The sequence below is a fragment of the Nyctereutes procyonoides genome, unplaced genomic scaffold (assembly GCF_905146905.1).
Source record: "Nyctereutes procyonoides isolate TBG_1078 unplaced genomic scaffold, NYPRO_anot_genome, whole genome shotgun sequence".
NCBI classification, from domain to species: domain Eukaryota; kingdom Metazoa; phylum Chordata; class Mammalia; order Carnivora; family Canidae; genus Nyctereutes; species Nyctereutes procyonoides.
The window spans coordinates 52,657,653-52,676,819 of NW_026575135.1; the positions used below are offsets into that span (position 1 = coordinate 52,657,653).

The 19,167-nt window shown below is 45.6% G+C and overlaps 1 protein-coding gene across 2 annotated transcripts in view; it reads left to right on the forward strand.

Moving 5' to 3' along the window:
- Nucleotides 1-19,167, forward strand: part of FSTL4 (follistatin like 4) — a 399,727-nt gene that overhangs the window by 178,384 nt on the left and 202,176 nt on the right. For both annotated transcript variants that reach the window (XM_055302728.1, XM_055302729.1), the window contains exon 4: nucleotides 16,181-16,429. In XM_055302728.1, coding sequence (XP_055158703.1) covers nucleotides 16,181-16,429 — 249 coding nt within the window. The remainder of the gene's footprint in view (nucleotides 1-16,180; nucleotides 16,430-19,167) is intronic.

Consider the following 19,167-nt stretch of genomic DNA (forward strand, 5'->3'; position numbering starts at 1 on the left):
ACCCCATGGCTTTAAAAAAAAGTATGAATTTTATTTCATCTGGTGTTTCCTGGTTGTTATAACAGGAGCAACAATCTTCTGCGAACTTCTATATCCTTGAGAGAGGTAGAATTCTGTGTATGAAATTTTAGATGTCCTATTTTTCCCCAATATTTCCCATATCACTGGAAAATTACAGGAATAGTACAAAGAATTCTCATATATTTTTCACCCAAAAAGCCCATTTGCATTTTGCCAACTATCCTAATCATAGTGGGTTTTTTTTTTAAGTAAGAGAATTCAAACCAAATTACACGACACTTATTATCCATCCTCAGCCTGCTTGCTTCAATTCAGAACAATTCTTCTGTCCTTCTTGCTCTTCATATCTTTAACATTTTTAAAGATTATAGACCAGTCATTTTAATAATGTCTCTCAATTTGGTTTTGTCCGATGCTTCCTTGTGAGTACATTGAGGTTATGAATTTGAGGCAAGAAGATGTGCTGAATTCTTCCTCTCTATCCCATCAAGTAGGAATTGATGGCAACTTGTCCCGACATCACTGCTAATATTAACCTTGATCACTTGAATGTAGTATCTCCCAGCTTTCTCCACTGTAGAGTTGCTCTGTTTTCCTTTGAAAATAGTGAATGTTTTGTAATGAGATATCTTAAACTGCAAATATCCTGTTACTCCCCTTTCACCCACTAATTTTAGAAGTTATTGATTTTTTTTTGCCTGAATGAAAATTTTCTAAAATCATTCATTATTTCTTCTACATTTATTAGTTGAAATTCTAAAAGAAATAATTTTCTCTTCCCTGTTTGCTCTTTTCAAAAATCAGTGTAGGTTTGTGAATTTCTCTTTAGGATATTCTCTGTTACTATCATTATTTATTTTCAGGCTCAGAGTGTTATAGATTTGGCCAGTGAGAGCTTCTTTGAACTGGCTTCTGTGTCCTTTGATATGCCCCATGATTTTTTTGAGGGCTTCCTTACTTTTTGGCACAAAAAGATATTTGGGCCTCTTCTTATTCTTTCCCTGCCACAAACAAAAGAGCCTTGTTTCCCTTGAGTGGTGAATCACATTTAGAAATGAAAGTCAAATGTGTTCCTTACTCCTAGAATTTTGCTGCTCCCAGAAACTCTCAAAGAAGAGACATAGGAAATGTATGTATGTACATATACATGCTGAAAACCATGATTCAGCACATCAGTACCTACACTGCCACTACATCCATAGGATTCATTCTAGCTTCCTTTCAATTTTTGCAGCTCTCTTCTTCAGTGAGAAACCCAGCTCCCAATATCCTCAGTGTATTTATTTGTTACTAGATCTCCCTATACATAAGCTAACCTTCTGACCCCCACCGGGCTGCTGTCTCCCTCAGTCACCTTCCTTTGTGGACCCTAGTCCCACCTTGCCACCACCCAGCTGCAATACCTACCAGAGCCAAGGAGGCCACATCCCTTTGGTACCCTTCCTTTTGAGGGCCTGACCCCAACTTGGTCACCACTGTATTGTGGTGCCTTTCTGTGAATGATGATTTTTTTTTTTTTAGGATTCTATTTATTTATTCATGACAGACACAGAGGGAGAAGCAGAGACATAGACAGAGGGAGAAGCAGGCTCCATCCTGGGAGCCCAATGCGGGACTTGATCCCAGGACCCCAGGATCACGAGCTGAGCCAAAGGCAGATGCTCAACCACTGAACCACCCAGGCGCCCATGTGAACTATGAATTTTTGTCACTAAGCTATCATTAGAATTTACTTTCCATGGAATAAAAAGTGAGAAGTCATTCTGGCATGTTTAGAGTTGAGATGATAAGTGTGCTTTTTGTCAAGAATGAAAAATAATTTTGTCTTGTTTAACATGACTTGTTTCGAAGGGTATTTTGATTTTTAGTTCTGTGTAATTCTGTCACCATAACTAACATCGAGCCAGTCCTTATTACAGAATGATTCCTACCCTGGCTTCAGGTAGACAGACGTCCATGAGCGTCAAGCCCTACTTTGCAGTGCTACTGCCTCAGGAGGACGGGACTAGTCAAAAACAGGCTTGTAGAGGTCTGGTGGCATCATAGGCCGGAGACCCACACTGGCTGTGCCTTCTTCAAGCAAGGCATTGCTTACTCAGAAGGTAGTTCAAACTCAGCTCGGTCTTTTCCGTTTCTTTTATCAGAAGTGGTCCAAAAGGGGTCAGTGAATGACATTGTATTTGTAAGCAGCCACATCTGTCTATTGCCAAAAACCGTGCTACTGAGAGTCTCCTACTCCAGGTTTCATTGTAGAAGATAGGGTACAAGTTATTCATGACACCTGTTTCCTCTTTATCTCCACGGCACCCCAGTACTAGACTTCTCCTTATTGTTTAAGTCCTGCTGATGGGACAGTTTAAATTTGCTTTAAACCTGCAGGTGAACTCAGAAAAATTAAAATAGGCCCCCTGTCAGTGACCCCAGCCTTTCCTAAGTTTCTTCTGCTACAGAAACTCTTCTCACTCACGCCCCGAAGTTGCAGAGTGGTGGTGCATTGAATATAACATCTTTGTATTTATCTCCAACTGCTTTTTAATTGTTGCATTCTCTTCTAAAAAAAATCATTATCTGACTTTTGCCTCTGGCAATATGGCAGATAAATATTTGTTAAATCCTTCAAAACACTGATGGGCTGGTAAGAACATACTTAGAGGCTGAAAAGACAAGTGAAATCAGGAACCCAGAGAGCTGAAACAGCCCTGCAGCTGGCTTTCCCTGGAGGGCTTTGCCCAGTTGGGTCAACTTTAGCTTTCATTTGTACACCTTGTATAATTCAGGATGCCAGGGACAAATCCCAGGGGCCTTCCAAGGGAGACCTATCTGGAAGATTTTCTCCACTCCACATACACTTGAGGGACACCTAAGGATTACATCAGCAGTAGAAAGACAAATGAGAAAGAAACCTGTCCAAGCAACTGCAAAAGACAGTGTGCAACAAATCTTGGCACGAGTTGAGAGTAGCAAGGCGACAGAGTGGGAGAGAATGCCTGATAATGCATAGTCACATGCTGATCTGCAGAAGGAATTATAGTGCAGATGCAAAGCACCTGAAAAATCTCAAGCATATATTTAATTTAACCTCTAATGATGGAATCCTTGGGTAACTGGCACAATCAAGATGAGCCCATCTTCGAACCATGCCTCAAGATCTTTCAGAGAAACCTACAGAAAATGTGAGCTCATTTTTTTTAAAAAATCTTAAGACCCCATGGGTTAAGGCACCATGTAGGAATCAGCAGAAAGAGCAAAAAGACACACATATAAAATGTGTCTGTCGAATATTTTTAAAAGATTGAAAATGGGATTAAAAATCAAGAGGTTATACAAATGACCAATCACCTCTGTGAACAACTAAATAAAACCTCTAGAAATAAAAATTCAAAGTTAAGCACTCCATGGGAGAGTATAAGAGTAGATTAGAAAAGCCAAAGAGGAAATTCAGCAGCGGGAAGATGAATTTGGAAGAATTACACACAGTGCAGCACAGAAAAATGACACATGGGAAATGCGAACGAGGTAGGAAAGGTTGAGACAGAAGGAGAACTTGCAACACAGGTCTAATCAGAATACCCGAGGAGAAGAAAAAGGAGAGAAGCAATGGAGCAGAGATAATATTTAAAGGAAGATGACTGTGAGTCTTCACAAAATGATGAAAGACAAGAATCCTCACTCATAGGAAACCCGATGAATTACAAGCAGAACCAATGCAAAGAAACGTGCATGCTTACATCGCAGGGAAGCTGCAGAAGAACGAAGAAATCCTAAAATTACCTACATGGGAATAAAAGACTGTCAGCTGACATCTTGAGAACAGTGGAAGCCCAAGAGCAGGGGAATAAAATGTTTATTGAATTGAGACGAAAAATCAGTAAACATAAAATTAATTACACAGTGTGAATAGTTCTTTAAAATGGGGATACCATGGATATTTTAGACACACATAACTAAGAAAATGTGAGGCCTAAAATGGAAGAGAAATAAAGAATACATGACTCTTGTCATGTATTCAGGTCATAAAAGGAATGTTTGGTGTTTATGTGTTCTAAGGTTCTTTATATGGAGGGTATTTAATTTTTGAGTAGATGGAAAAAAATGAAAGGTGAAATAAGGAAACAAAAGAGTAAAAGAAGAACATAGAAAAAGGCAGTAAACAACCTAATTAGAGTATCACGAGTAATGAGATGTGTATACAGTGGACATCCTAAGGGAAAATGAATGAATTGCAGGCATATGATGTGCATGAAGCCACTGAGTGTCAGAGCAGAAGAATGAAGTCTCAGATAAATCAATACAGTATGATTGATTCATTTATATAAAATTCAGAAACATGTAGAACAAGCAGCATATTACATAGAAATCGAACGACAAGCAAAAGCAAAGCAATAATAAACACAAAATTGAGGCTAATGTTTACCTCTGAGTAGAGATGAGAGGGATGTGGAGAAATTCGAAACTGAGAACACCATACTTTTTCTTGAAATGGGTCCATGAGTATGTAATTGTTCATCGTATCACAGTCCTCACACTGTCCACAAAGTGCATAAGTATTCTCTCATAGCTCAGATTAATAAGAATAATTTAACCATTTATATTTGAATTTGACTTTTATGTGGTGTGAAACAGGGTTCCAATGTAATTTTATTCCAAGTGGAGACATGGTTACCCCAGCATCATTTGTCAGATGCCTCTCATTTTCCCAGTGCAGTGGACACTCTGGTCACACATTGAATTTATATATATATATAATATATATTGGGATGTATTTCTGGATCCCTTCTCCTATTTTACTGCCTCATCTGCAGTCCTTGATTTGTCTCTTCCTTGGTCAGTATCATTGGTGTGATCACAGCAGTGGCAGCTTTGTGGTTTGATGTTCTGATAGTAGAGGTTAAGGCACAAATCCCTTCACTCTTCTTTTTTTTTTTTTCTTGGTTATTAGGGGGCACTTACTCTTCCAAATGAACTTCTTAAGATCATTTCATCCAATTCCAAAAGGGTTGCATTAAATCTGTAAATTTATGGTAATGTCTTTCCACCCAAGAATAAGAAATGCCTTTGCATTTGTTCAAATCTTATTTTATGACCTTCAATAAGATTTTATGGCCATTTTGTATTGGTCCTATGGCTTTCTTGTTAAATTTATTCATAAATATTTTATGGTTTTTACCATTATTATGAGTGAACTCCTTTTCCCGTTTCCATTTCTAATTATTTATTGCTAATGAAGAGAAGAATGATTAATTTTGGCATATTTATCATCTGTTCAACCACCTCATCATAATTCTCTTGTGATTTTAATATAGTCCCTGGAGTCTTTGTTTCCTAAGTATACATATACATGGTCAGCAAAAAGATGTAGTTGTCATTGCCTTTTCCAAATTCCTACTGATTATTTCATTTTCTTGTCTTATTATACTCCCTTTTTGAATAAAAATGGTGATGACAGGTGTTCCTGTCTGGCTCCTGATTTTAGCTGAAACAGTGGTTGACCATTTAAGGCACCATATTTAAATTTTCCTCTATTCCTTTTTCCATAGAGTTTCTATTTGGAATGACTACATATTTGGAATGACTTTTTATTTCTCCTTTGAGAGAGAGAATCCCAAGCAGTCTCCATACCCAGCACGGAGCCTGACACATGGCTCCATCTCACAACCCTGAGATCATGACCAGAGCCAAATATCTAGAGTCTCATGCTTAATTGACTGAGCCACCCAGTCAGTTATTTCTATTTTTTCTCTGAACTTTAAGATAGGTCCTGTACTTGATTATGGAAGCCAGTAATTTGAGTCTCAATAGTGACCATTCTGTCCTTAAATTCCTCTGATTTTCTTTTTGGCTCCAAAGTCATAATTCTCTTGAAAACCCCTCTTTGCACTGTTCTCAGTTCTCCCAGAGTTCTTAATACCAAGTTGTCTCTGTTGAATTGTCATCCTCTTCCTCTGGCTATTCTGGTTCTGATCATTCTTCCCCTCTCTGGAGGCTGAGCCCCCTCCCACAAATGGTTATTACCCACTGCCTGCTGATTGGAGCTCAAAATCACACACTGAAAGACCTTAAGGCAATAGTGGTCCCATAAATATGGGTGCCTGATATGGGAGTGACTGAGCCTCGGGGTCTTCTTGTAGGAGGAGACAGGTAGTAGGATTCCTGCGGGGAGCTGGAGGAAGCCGCCTATTCTCTGGTCTCAGTGGTAGACCAGGCAGCCCAGAAAGCCAGCCTCCCGTGAGTCTTTGTGCTCACCTGTCAGAAGCCTTAGCAGCTGGTTGGCTCAGGCAAGCCAGCTGGTGGGAGCTGACAAGAGAAGAAAAGACATTATCTATTTGATCCTGTTACTAAGCTTTGTTTTTATATTATGGCTGCTAATCCCATTGAGAGAAAAGGACAGATCTTTGAAAAGAGAAATTGACACCCTTCCAATTAGATAATACTAAATTCTTCTGTGCTAATATTAGATATTTTAATTGAGTTCCATTTAAAAAATAAATAGCAGAATAATCAAGGAGATGAGCATGTTATTCTATTTGTGAGACACCTCTGTGAGAAGTGATCTGCAAGGTAAAGTATTGACCTGGGGGCAGCTCTTAAACAGCCAGTAAAGGGCCCTAGGAGAATGTGGCAGACCCTCCGTGCTCATAAGTCTGGAGTATAAATGTTGGGAAGCACCATGGTGCCTCACGCTGAGTGTCTCCACAATAATCTGTGAAATAATTGAAAGCAGCCCGTGGTGTCATGGCCTTGAATCATTAGTTGGTGGAGAAGCAGGAAAGAACCCACGTAATGAGGTATCAGCGAGAGAGTGGAGACCCATCGAGAGCGGCAACATCTGGCCCCCTCAGCTGGAAGATGCAGGGAGCCCCGAGGAGCCAGAGAAAGTGACAGGAGGGCTTGGTACCAGGAGGAAAAAATAAGGGTCTGGTGACAGAGAATAAGACAGATGCAAGCTGAAGAGGCTTTAGGCAAAGAACGGGAACTTAGGGATGGGAATATATTTGGAGGAAGTGCTCTAAAACAAAACCATTTTTGCAAAAGAAACTCTCCCAAGGGCAAGAATCCTATTGTGTTTCACATTTTCATGCAGCTTCTCTTTTTTAGAAGGTCTCTGAAATAACCCTTCAAAAGCCAGTTGAGATAGCTTGATAGGGCAAACAGAGGCAAAAAGGAAGAGATCCTTGTAGTTTTAGTATAGCAAAGACATGCAAGTCAGAACTTGGGTTCTTATAGATCTAAATTCATAGGTGTGAGGTTGTTTTTCACATCTCACCAGATCGCTATAGAAGCCCCTCATGCTCCTGTGAAGGAAACTGAGGCTCACTCAGGAAGGAGACTTGCTGTGATAGAAGCCAGGTCTCAGACTCTCACCCTGTACTTTCCACATTGTCCACTCAAAGTGTCACCATGTCTGCTTCTTTAAAACCACTGATTTCTGATGACTCAGATGTCTAGCCAATGATTTTGGGTGTTGGCAGTATCTTGATCCAGTCATTCCCCCTGGCATTTCCTGCAGCTGCTCTGTGTCAAGCCCAGTGCTATACTCTGAACATAAGAAATAGAACCTGGTCCTCACCCTGAAACCCGAGAGACACCCCCATCTCCATCTCCAGCCCCAAAGCGTAAGTGACCTTGAATTCCGCTGCTTAGCTCCCTGCCCCCAGTACCTGTTGTTCCTTTGTGACCTGCTATTCTTGTGCTGTGAGAAGTGCTGAGTGCTGGCCAATAGCCTGGGAGCCCGTCTTAGATGGAATATGCCTATGGGAAGCCTCAGGGAGAATGCTCTCGAAATGGTGAGTGAGGCCCGTCTACTGTTATCAGACAAAATAGAGAGCGAGGTGGCATGATAGCACAAAGGACTCCCGGAAGGAAGAAAGATACCAGGATTTGATCGTGGTAAGTGGGTCTGACCCCTCCACAGGCAGAAGGGCCCAGGCCTCGTGCTATCTTTGAAACTGGGCTCCAGCCTCGCCTTGCAGGTCAGAGGCCCTGGGGTGTGCAGCTGGAACCTGCAGAATTTGAGCTACAGATCAGTTCTAAGCCCTGGGAATGTGGGATTTCAGAGGCTGGGCAAAGTTTACATGGGCCGAGCAAACCCCAAGTACAAGGAAAATTCCAAAAGGAAGCATACCCTTGAGATATTTTGAAGCTTGCTATTTTGAGTCTGCCTTTTAAACCCAGTCAGTACAAGGTATTTATTTGGGGCAAAGATGCTCACTTCCTCGTGAAGGTGGGCCACCTGAAGATGGTCACAAGCCTGCTCTCGTGTCCACTTGCGTCAGTAAAGGCAGATGGCTTCATGGCTCTCAGTTCTGTCGAAACTGTGACTTACTGAATTGAGCACCTACTATGCGCCAACCTCTACAAATTATGTCACTTAGTCCTCAAAACAATCCTGTAAGTAACCAACCGTTGTTACCTTCGTTTTTAAATTAGAGGGAGAAGAGGGTAGGGGACCTGGCAGGGGTCACATAACTAACAAGGGTCAGACTGCAGTGTTGGGTCAGGGCTGATGTTTGATTGGCCCCTTCATCTGGTGATGCACACTTACCCAGCTCGCTCTTGCTGTGCTCCAGCACAGCAAAGCTCAGCTCGGTGGCCAGGGGCTTTGTGTCCTCTCTTCTGGGGTCTCTCAGCGAGGTTGGAAGTTCTAAGGACAGATGTCCAGCGTAGGGGGAAAGGTGAAGCTCCATGGCAGCCTTTTCAAATGACATCTGTCACTGTAGGCACTCGGTGATATTGGGGACCATACCCAAAACTTGTGAATAAGGCAAAGGGCAGGTGTGTTTAACAGGCCTGCTCAGGGTCATTTATGATCTGGGCCAGAGGATGCATCACTGTGTATCTCACTATGTGCTGCTATCTGAAGGCCCTTACTCTGCAGTTACCCACTAACTTGTAGATTTCTTTCCAGTAAAGATACAAACCGTTTCCTCCTGGTGGAAAAAATAGCCCCAAGGTTGTGTCTTCTTGCCTTTGTATGTCGTTCACCAGCTGTGTGCCTCACCTGACCTGCTCAGTCCACCTTCTGTCTGCAATGCCTGGGCACCCCTGAACCAGCTTCTCACTCCTGCATTAATGCAGGTCCCTCATTAACACCTTAAATAAATCTTCACCTCAGGCTCACTTTATATTCTCATGAGAGGCATGCTTTTAAGTTTTTGGAAAGTACACTTTAGCATTGCGTTCGTCTGTGGCTGGAAATGGGCACCTCCAGAAGCCCTGCCAGACACATGGGAGAGTATGCAACAACTGACAGTCTGTTAGATGCAGACCCCTTGGCCGGACCTGAGAGCCTGCTGGCGGTTGAAAGTCTTCCTTCCCTTCCCTCATCCCAGGCATTTCTGACTTTGATGAAATTGTTTGTTTTCAGTTTTTCATTAAACTTTTTATTTAAATTCAATTTAATTGACATATAATGTATTATTAGTTTCACAGGTAGAATTCAGTGATTCATCAAATAACACCCAGTGCTCATTACATCCACAAGCCCTCCTTAATGCCCGTCACCTAGTTATCACATCCCCCCACCAACCTCTCCTCCAGCAACCCTCTTTGTTTCCCAGAGTTAAGAGTCTCTTATGGTTTGCCTCTCTCTGTTTTTATCTTATTTACTTTTCCCTCCCTTCCCCTATGCTCTTCTATTTTGTTTCCTAAATTCCACATATGAGTGAGATCATATGGTGTTTGTCTTTCTCTAGCTGACTTATTTCACTTAGCATAATACCCTCTAGTTCCATCCACATCCTTGCAAATGGCAAAATTTCATTCTTCTTGATGGCTAAATAATATTCCACTATATACCTGTATCTACATCTATCACGTCTACTTTATCCATTCATTTGTCGATGGACATTTGGGCTCTTTCCAAATGCTTTGTATTTAAAGCCAGTTTACTGGACCTCAGTTTACAGTCTGTGAGCAATATATATAACAAGTTACATTAGCTTCCAGCAATGGATAACCAGATATTTCTGTTAAGCGTGGAGACCTAGAAAATTTGGCACATCTTTCAGAGCTCGTCAAAATCTTTCTTTTAAGAAGCATGCAATTGCTTCAGCTTAGGGTCTGCTCTGGGGTCACTGAGAGGAAATCACATCTGCCCAGCAGTCACCTAAACAATTTCTTGGGGTGGGAAAAACCAGAGAAGTGGGGGCAGGAAGGCACTAAAACTGAGAGGCATCCCATTAGAGAGAAGGGGCCACTGGCCAGAGTGCCATGCATGATAAGGAGCGGGTTTGGGTCTGTGATGCTCAGAGACCCAAGCAGGGCTTCCTTGTATAGCACTGTAGACCTCCACCCCATAGAGAAAGAGCTAAATGGGCCTCTGAGCTGCATGCTCTTGGTGTATGAGCAGCAGAGATCCTGTATGGCAGGCGTGCTGATGTTTGGAGGTATCCTGATATTGGAGAAGCTCAAACTGTGGATGTGTGGACTCTCCTGGCATGAGTTCCTTGAGGCAGGAACATATTCCTAGCTGAGCAGATTGTCCCAGGTCTGAAGGATTTGGGTGAGACTGATTGAAATCTAGGCTCTGCTACCTACAACCTACTTGTTATCTGAGCACAGGCAAGTCACATCTTGACTCATATTTCCTAATCTGTAGAATGGGCATGTATATATGCCACAGATACACTCAGTGTGAGGCCTGTTGTGAGGATTAGAGAATTAGATGAGTTCCCATGTTCAAAGTGTTAGTCATGGCACCCCTGAATAAATAGTAGTTACTTTTACATTGCCTTCTCTGCCGGTTACTAAAATATTCATCTCCCTAAGAGTAACCATAGATTCTCTTCCCATTGAGTGTGAATGAGACTTTTCCAGGGCAGAAGTGGACCTGGCCCAGCCCCAGCACCCAGGACACCCAGAAGGTATATCAGTTCCCACCAAGGTGGCTCATGGTGAATGACCAGGAAGGCTGCTCTCTTCCCCATCAGCAGCCCGGAAAGTTGCCAAGAGCCTTTAGGCCTATGGGAGTGTTTGAGGATGAGCCCCGTTCAGCCAGGAAGGGAGCCAGGGTGCTGAACATCAGGGCTATTAGACCTCCTTTCAATACTTAGTACTCAGAGGCTGACAAAGACTTCCAGAGAACCAGAGTCACGTCACTTTCCCAAGGGAAAAGTTGGGCAAAGTGGCAATTTTGCATCTACAGTCCCGGCTGCCTGCAGACTAGGTCTGCCTGGCAAGCTTTGTCTCAGAGCAGGGCTTTGTGAGCCAGACTTCTTCCCGTGTCAGCCCCATGCTCTGCAAACTGAGCTCAAGCCCCCAGGCTGCTGCCCCTCCCCTGCCCCATGGCTCTGCCCCATGTCTTTCAGGTCTCAGGACAAATCTCACCTCCTCAACAAGGCTTCTCTGAGTCCAATAGCATTGGCCCCTTGTGGCAACCTGTGTCTCCTTGCTAGCATTTACTACAACCCATATTTGTTTTTTGTTTGCCGGTTCACTGTCTTGTTTGTCTCCCTGCACTGCAGTGTTCTGCCCTGAGGACAGTATCCTAGTCTGCCTTGTGTCCCCAGCCCCTTGAATAGGCACCTGGGAGGTGCTCCAGGACTGTTAATTGGCTGTACAGATGGATGGAGAGCTGGTGCACGGGCTCCTGAAGTGCCCCCCCCCCGTTACCACCTGTGTGGGGCCCAGGAACTGCACTGGCTGGGGAGTTGGGTCTCTGCTGGCTCTTGCACAGACTCAAGTTCTGCAGCTCCATATGAGGTGTTTTCACAGTCTCTGTAATGAGGGAGTCAAAGTTCATGCAACACTGTCTCCCGACCACCTTGCCTATGTCCAGGAGGACACGTTTTACAGAGAGGGTGGGGGTGGGGAGTCCAGGGACCATGAACTACAGCTCCTGGATGGCACACCCCACATATCTGCACACCTCTGTATGTACCGCAGGCTCCCAAAGGCAAGTCAGGTCCTTAAAAACCTGACCATAACCCGGGCTATGTGCTGTAGTTCCCCAGTGGGTGGGTATTTTTGCTTAGAAAATAAAACATTGAGGGATCCCTGGGTGGCGCAGCGGTTTGGCGCCTGCCTTTGGCCCAGGGCAGATCCTGGAGACCCGGGATCGAATCCCACATCGGGCTCCCGGTGCATGGAGCCTGCTCCTCCGTCTGCCTGTGTCTCTGCCTCTCTCTCTCTGTGACTATCATAAATAAAAAAAAAAAAAATAAAAAAAAATATTTAGAACTGCAGTGTCAAAAAAAAAAAAGAAAGAAAACATTGAATCCATCTGTAAAGGGCTGTATCTGCTGATGGGTGGGCACTTAGTTCCTATAAGGGACCTTCTGTGTGCCAACACCAGAGACCACTGCTGTGCCAGGCTGGGGCTCACAGCAGGCAACAGTGAGGCTGTCAGTTCAGGGAGGCTGGGTTTTGGTGCTGTCCACGCCTTCTCTGGCCATGTCCCACTCTTCTTGGCCTGCTTGGGGCCCTGCAGAGTGGGCGGTTGCCTTAGAGCCAAGCTTCACCTCTGTGGCTTTATGGCGAGGTGTGGGATAAGGTAGTAAGGATTTCAGCCCTAGCCTTTGCTGGACGAGAACTAGGGCCCTCTAGAGATAACATAATGAGAAGCGGACTCTCCTTGGTCGTCAAGCCAGGGACAGGTTCTCAGAAGCACTGTATTGGGCAAACCTGCCTGCAGCAGTTAGCATCCCAAAGTAGAAAACTAGCGTGTTTCCCCTCACGTGTCACTCGGCACCATCCCCAAGAGGGAAGTGCTCACTGATGTACTTTGTACCAGGGAACCAGTTATGGAGACTTGAGTCAGTTTGGAAACAAAATCACTGAATTTTCAGTGCTGCATGTTATGGTCAGTGATGAGAAAACAGGCCCCCTGCAACAGAGGAATGAATGAAGAAGGACCACCTCCTCCGTCTGATCCCTCAGTGCGATGCCACGGGCTCAGCTCCCACTGTCGCTAAGCTGCACCACTTCACCTTAACTAGAAGGTGATGGCAGCCCAGGTCTGTGAGTTCAAATCAAGAATCCCAATCTGAGTCACCGAGGGGATCTCTTGCACCAACTGGTACAAATGGACTTTTTCTCTGGTGCTGTAACTTTCATGTAACAATTCCCATTTCTGACTGTGTTCAGTAAATTTAATTAGTGTCGAAAAGGCACTTATTTGGTAAGATGATCGGTTTCTAACCTGGGTAAATGACTTTCTTTATGACTATAAATTAAGCATATTATATCTTTTTCATGCATCATGGTCATCTTCATAAATACTGTAGGCAGTTGCTGACGGTCTCACTTGGTTACCTTTCCCATTACTGTTTTATCATCGTCCTGCTAGGACTGGGGAATTCATTCTGTTTTAATAACAAGGAGGAAGTGGTGACAAGGGCCCTGTTTAGCAAGGAACCCACTGCTTGATCCGTGTCTCTGTGCCTGGGGATGGGGTTCTGGCTCACTCCTGTGCAGAGTGCTCTCAGCTCATCCCTGCCCTGCTGGCCACAGGCTGAGAAAAGCAGGTGCACGGCTGTTCGGCTACTTTTGTCTTAATTACAAGTAATTAAGAATCAAATATTTGACAACAGCCCGTTTCTATGTCAGAGAGAACCTGAGTGTTCTTGACAACTTCTGTGAGCACGGATTGGCCCGAGTGTTTTCTTAGCACTGACTGCTCAGAGCACAGCCTGTATATGAGGGGGCCTCCATAACATCTGTGAGTTACTCAGACACGGGTACTGGAGGCACGGTTGTCCAGTGGTGGTCTTCAGAGGCACTCACTGAAATGGGGACCTGCTGTTATTTGAGGGGAGAAGGGGTTAGATGGAGAGGGTTATGCCCCCAACCTCCACTCTGCCCGCAAAGCTGCGAGCTGGCTTTGCTTGAACTGCCCAGGCTGGTCCACTGGAGTCCACTCTCCCACTCCAGATTCCAGTCTCCTTTACCTCACAGGCCCACCTCCATGGATCTTTGTCTCCCTTTTGTGTCTCTATCCTTCCAGCTTCCCTCCTGCCCCCACGCCCAGAGGAAGCAAGAGGAGATGTACCCCTCAAAAGGTCCCCCTATGGGGACACGGGGCTCCCACTACCTTCCCTGTCTCAGCCTCTTAACTGACATTTGAGCAGGGGCACCAAATCAGAGTTGAAGAGGTCAGCTTTTAAAACGACTGTGTTTCCTGAAGCCTGAGTGTCCAGGGCTATGTGAGGCCCATACCTCTAGGGCCTCTGTCATCCAAACAGTGGGGCAGACATTCTCAGGAAGGGAATTCAGAGGAGGGGTGCTCGGACTTGAGCTGCCAGTGAGCACTTGGAGCTGAGTTAGCTGGAAAATGAGCACAGTCTGGGCAGCGTAGCCAGGGCATATACCCTGAAGCAGGAACTGAGAGGCCAGAGACTCAGAAACTTTGGCTCTGCTTCTTCAAACTGCAGCGATGAGTGGGTGCCCTTGCCATCATACAAGAAGTTTATTAAAACAGTGATACAACGGCAGTGCTTTGTGTTCTGGCCGTCTTGGGAAAGAAACAAAGGCTGGTATTTTTAGAGCTGTATTAGTTTCTTCCAGTAGCCGCCAGCACTTTCCAGGGTAACCCATTTTGCAGCTACCCAGGGGAGTCATGCTAATCAAACACACTCTGTGGCACAGCAGCTATCAACACCGTGGGTGGAGGGGCTCCAGCCCACGGCCTCCCACTGCCAAGAGCCCTCGTCTCCCCTCCGCCTGTCAACCTTGACAGGAAGATGTGCGCTGGAGCTGATGAATGCCGCCAAACCTCCACTGTGACATGTGAGCATCAGCCAAGTGGATAAAGGAGATTCACATGCCTGCTTAGGATCTGCACTTTTACACTGCTCAGACATATTTTGACCTTCTAGTTTATTATGATTCAAGAAAAAGTCAATATTTCTTAGCTTGCCAAGGCTGGAAGAATTTAAATGAATTATTGAATCAAGCAGTTAATCTATCGATAACTGATTTTTTTCCTTTCAAATCTAGAATGATGAAAAGCGGGCTTAACCAAAAACAAGAAAAAGAAGGTTGTTTTTTCCCCTTCAGACATTTTAATCCCATTGAGATCAGACCTGGGGCTGAAGGTTCAGTGTTGACCACCCAGGTCATTCCATCTCGCTGAGTATTTTGAAGAAGATAAAATTAAAACTCGAAAGCAAAGACTCTTGTGGCCATAAAACCTGAATTCATGTTTTAATTAATTTGTATTTTGATAACCCTTTCTTATTCTCAACTTGTGTTTGCTGCCATTAATGCTGCGTGGTTATCATCTCATTTTCTGGACTCCTCTGGTAGAGTGGAATGTTGTTTTGGGGTGCTTGTTTGGCCTTTTGTGTATGTGGGCCCTTCTAGCAATAAGACGTTCTCTCGCCTACCCGGCCTGCTAGGGTGTGTGAGCTCTGGGCACCACTGCTTCACACAATTGTGCACGTGTTGGGTGCAGGGGTACCCAGCAATGTGGCAGCAGCCATTCCCAGGGTCTCAGCCTTCCTACCATGGCTGTAGCTTCCTGCTTTGTGCTAGATAGGGCTGGGCAGTAGATAGAGAAAGGCTACTGGTCCCACCGTGGGTGGTGTGTATCCTGGAGAACCACATTTTCCCCAGAGAAAAAGGTCAAGCTCAAGCCTCCCTGCTGTGGTTGCCCCCATCCTGAGCACTTAGAGTACCACTTTCTCCCTTCATACCCCACACTGACTCCCTAGACTCTGCAATGGCTCCCTATGGCCAAACGTATCTGAACAAACTTCCTCAGCTTGGTGTTCTCTGTCTCCTGGAATCACACTTGGTATCCTTACCCTCCCCACCCCACCCCTGTACAAAACTCCTCCTCCCATCAGGTCTGTCCCTCCAGTGCGGTTATGGGAGCCATGGCTCAAGCCTCTGCCTTTGGCAAGCCATCCTCCTCTCATTCAGCAGGGTCCTTTGGCACTTTACTACCTCCATGTGGTCCCCTGTTTATGCTTCCCTCCCAGGATGGACAGGGGTTGTGCCTGAGATATTTGGTGTGAGCCAGGCATAAAACCTGAACCCTGTACAGTAGGGTGCTGCTTTTGGCACCCCTGGCCACCTCCTGTCATTAGGACAGAGAGTCTTTTGGGTACCCTAAGCCCCCAAGGCCTTGGCTGTGTCAGCAAATGGAACCACAAAGGAAGCCTTCGACCCCTACCACTGAATGCTTATAGCTCACCCTCTGTGTTTGTGTGTTTGGCAGGACTTTCTGGCCATGATGGGCTGCCAGCCTCCTGTGGGAAGAAGTTCTGCAGCCGTGGAAGCAGGTGCATGCTCAGCAGAGAGACCGGGGAGCCCGAATGCCGGTGCCTGGAGGCATGCAGGCCCAGCTACATGCCCGTGTGTGGCTCTGATGGGAGATTTTATGAGAACCACTGCGAGCTCCACCGTGCAGCTTGCCTGCTGGAAAAGAAGATCCTCATTGTCCACAGCAAGGACTGTTTCCTTAAAGGTAGGAGAATGCCTCCTTGCCTCAATGCTTTTGGGTTTGGGGATGGACCTTCTAATGCCCTTTTGAGAAATGGCCTGGGAGCTGAGTCTACAGGTTGAATGTGTGAAGGCAGTAGAGGAAGAGGAAGGCTTGGAGCCTTAGCCAAATGGTAACAGCAGCATTTCAATGATTTGTGTGTATCCACCTTCAGAGACCCCCCTGACTTTAGAGGGGGGCCCCTTGGAGGGCAAAATCAAGGCAGATCTTTGGGGTAGGACAAGGAGGGGAAATGAAGGGTTGGGACAGAACCCACCAAGTACCTGCAGCAGTGATGGAAAGGAGCATCAGAGACACTTGGACCTGGGCTTCCAGAGTGGAGGGCTCCACCCTCATGTATGGGCTGTGGCAGTGAGGGTACAAGAGGGATGAATCCAGGAGCAGGCAAGACTCTAGTAGGTTGAATTTTTCCGGTGATGGGAATAGTCTTGGACACGTTTGTGGCCATTCTATGATGTTCACAACGAGGTGCTTCAGAAATCAAGAGGCGCATTGTGGAAATGAGGCCAGGAAAAAAGCCCCTGGTCTAAAAGCCCTGCCCAGCCCCCTGCCTGCTGATCCCCCCACCCTCATGAGCGCTAAAACACTTGACCAGTTGCTCCAGCTTTATTGGCCGTGTTGAATTTTATAGACTGATGTTCCATTCTCTGGTTTCCAATATCCCCCAAATTATATTTTTCTAAAGGTTTTTCTTTCTGCCTCAGAGTGTGCCCAGCCTCCCTCACCATCGGTTATTCAAACAGCATTTCTCATTTCATGCAAGGGAAAAACAACCACCATGAAAACCGCCTCAGTGAGGGATGATGTGGAGGGAGCTGGGGAGGCCGGGGGCCCGCCGGTGTGAGCAGGTTGGGGTTCCGTTCTGCTTCATGCCGATTGAACATATCCACCAAATCCTTCTGATCCATTGAGGCTTTGTACAGATTTTGCAAATGCCCACCCTGTGCTGGCAGTCCCTATAGGCTCCTGGTGGGAACTTGGGCTGCAGCCTGGCACTGTGACGTCCAGGCTGTGTGACTTGGGGCACATCACTCCACTTCTCTGGACCACTTCCTTTGCTGTGAAATGGGGCTCTTGGCAGTACCACCTGCTCTGTGGAGGAAAGTAAATGAGAGGCTACACAGAAACTCCTCAGCACGTGCCGGGCACATCACAAGTATTGTGTATTCATGACGCCTGTCATCATCTTTTAATCCAATGTGGCCTTGGACCTAGAGCACAGAGAGGCACAGGTCATGCCCCCAGGGAATGCAGAGGCAGGACCAAGGGCCCCAGCCAACGGGTGTGGGGCCCACCTGGCTTGCTGGTTGGTGGAGTCAGGGAGGAAGGTCCTGAGGGTCAGGCCTAACACTGTTCTTGAGACGCCCACCTGGAACCAGGGCTCCCCTTTCTGCAGACCTAGCTCCGTGGGTCTGAATGGCAAGGAGGAGCCTTCACTGCCTCCTGCTCAGATCAGCTCCAGCCACAGGAAAGCCAGCCCAGCTCTGTTCCAGCAATGCCACAGGAAGTGCCCAGCAAACAGTGAAGCCCTGTCCACTTACCACAGGGGCTTGGCAGCAATGGAGGGAAGGTGAGCCCTAGGGAGGGGGCTTTGGGTGAGCACTTCCCCACCTTCACCAGAGCAGGAGCAAGCAGTAACGGAGGACTGGAGAGGGAGGTCTTAGAAGAAAGGTGGGGGTGAAGGGCAATATCCTACAACCCTACCCCAAGATAACAGTAGAGTATTTAATGCCATCCACAGCTCCACTGATGACAATTTGTCTTTTTTGTCCCTAGTTCCAGGAAGTTATTGATAGAGGAAACTGAAAAATACCTTCTTTTTTCATACAGAGTAATTCCAAATTCATCCATGTTCCATTCTCTTTTCCTACCAGACTTTACAAAGAGAAGTTCTGACTTCATTCTTGGGGTTTCATCTTTGCCCCAGAAGTCACTATTAGGGCACTCCTTTGTGGGGCCAGAGTGTGGAGAGAAGGGGGGGACACGGTGTTAAATTCAAGGGGCCACAGTTCAGAGCACCCCCTCTGCGCCTGTGCCCTTGGTGGGGTTGGGAGGCAGGCTCCCCTGAGCACTGTGTGAGGACCACAGTCCTCTTGCTCTGCAAGGGAGGAGAGGCAATATTCCAATCCCCAGTTTCAAGAAAACTTCTGGTATCACATTGCGGTTGCTATGGCAATGGAATTCCTCGTGAATGCAGAGTGAAATATAACATCATTTAGGGATTATTAGCATGTGAGAAAAGCAAAACTGAACTCAAAAGCATTGCTTCAGCTCGTATTTGCAGCTTTTGGTACCAGCTCCCCTGACATCCCAAGCAGGGTGTCTCTTGCCAAAAATCAGGGGGACAGAGGGAAGTAGGATGTCGTATCTCTTTCTGCTCATGGCCAAATTAAAGTCACATTTGTTCTCAGCACCAAATACCACCAGAGAAGACTGAGATAGTGGGTGGAATTCTCTGTAACTTTAAATTCTTATAGACTTAGTGTTTTAAAAGTTACCTCACGACATGGTATTCCTATCTGTGTACGAGTTTGGCACTTTTAAGATTGTTTTTCTGTCTCGGTTTTGAATTCACACCGTATCTCCTGCACTGTTTGAGAAGACAAGCTTGCTTCCAGCCATCACTCACTACACCAGGATTGTATTATCCCAGATGATACAGTGTCATAGTTGGGCAGTTTTCCAAACAAACCATGAAATTA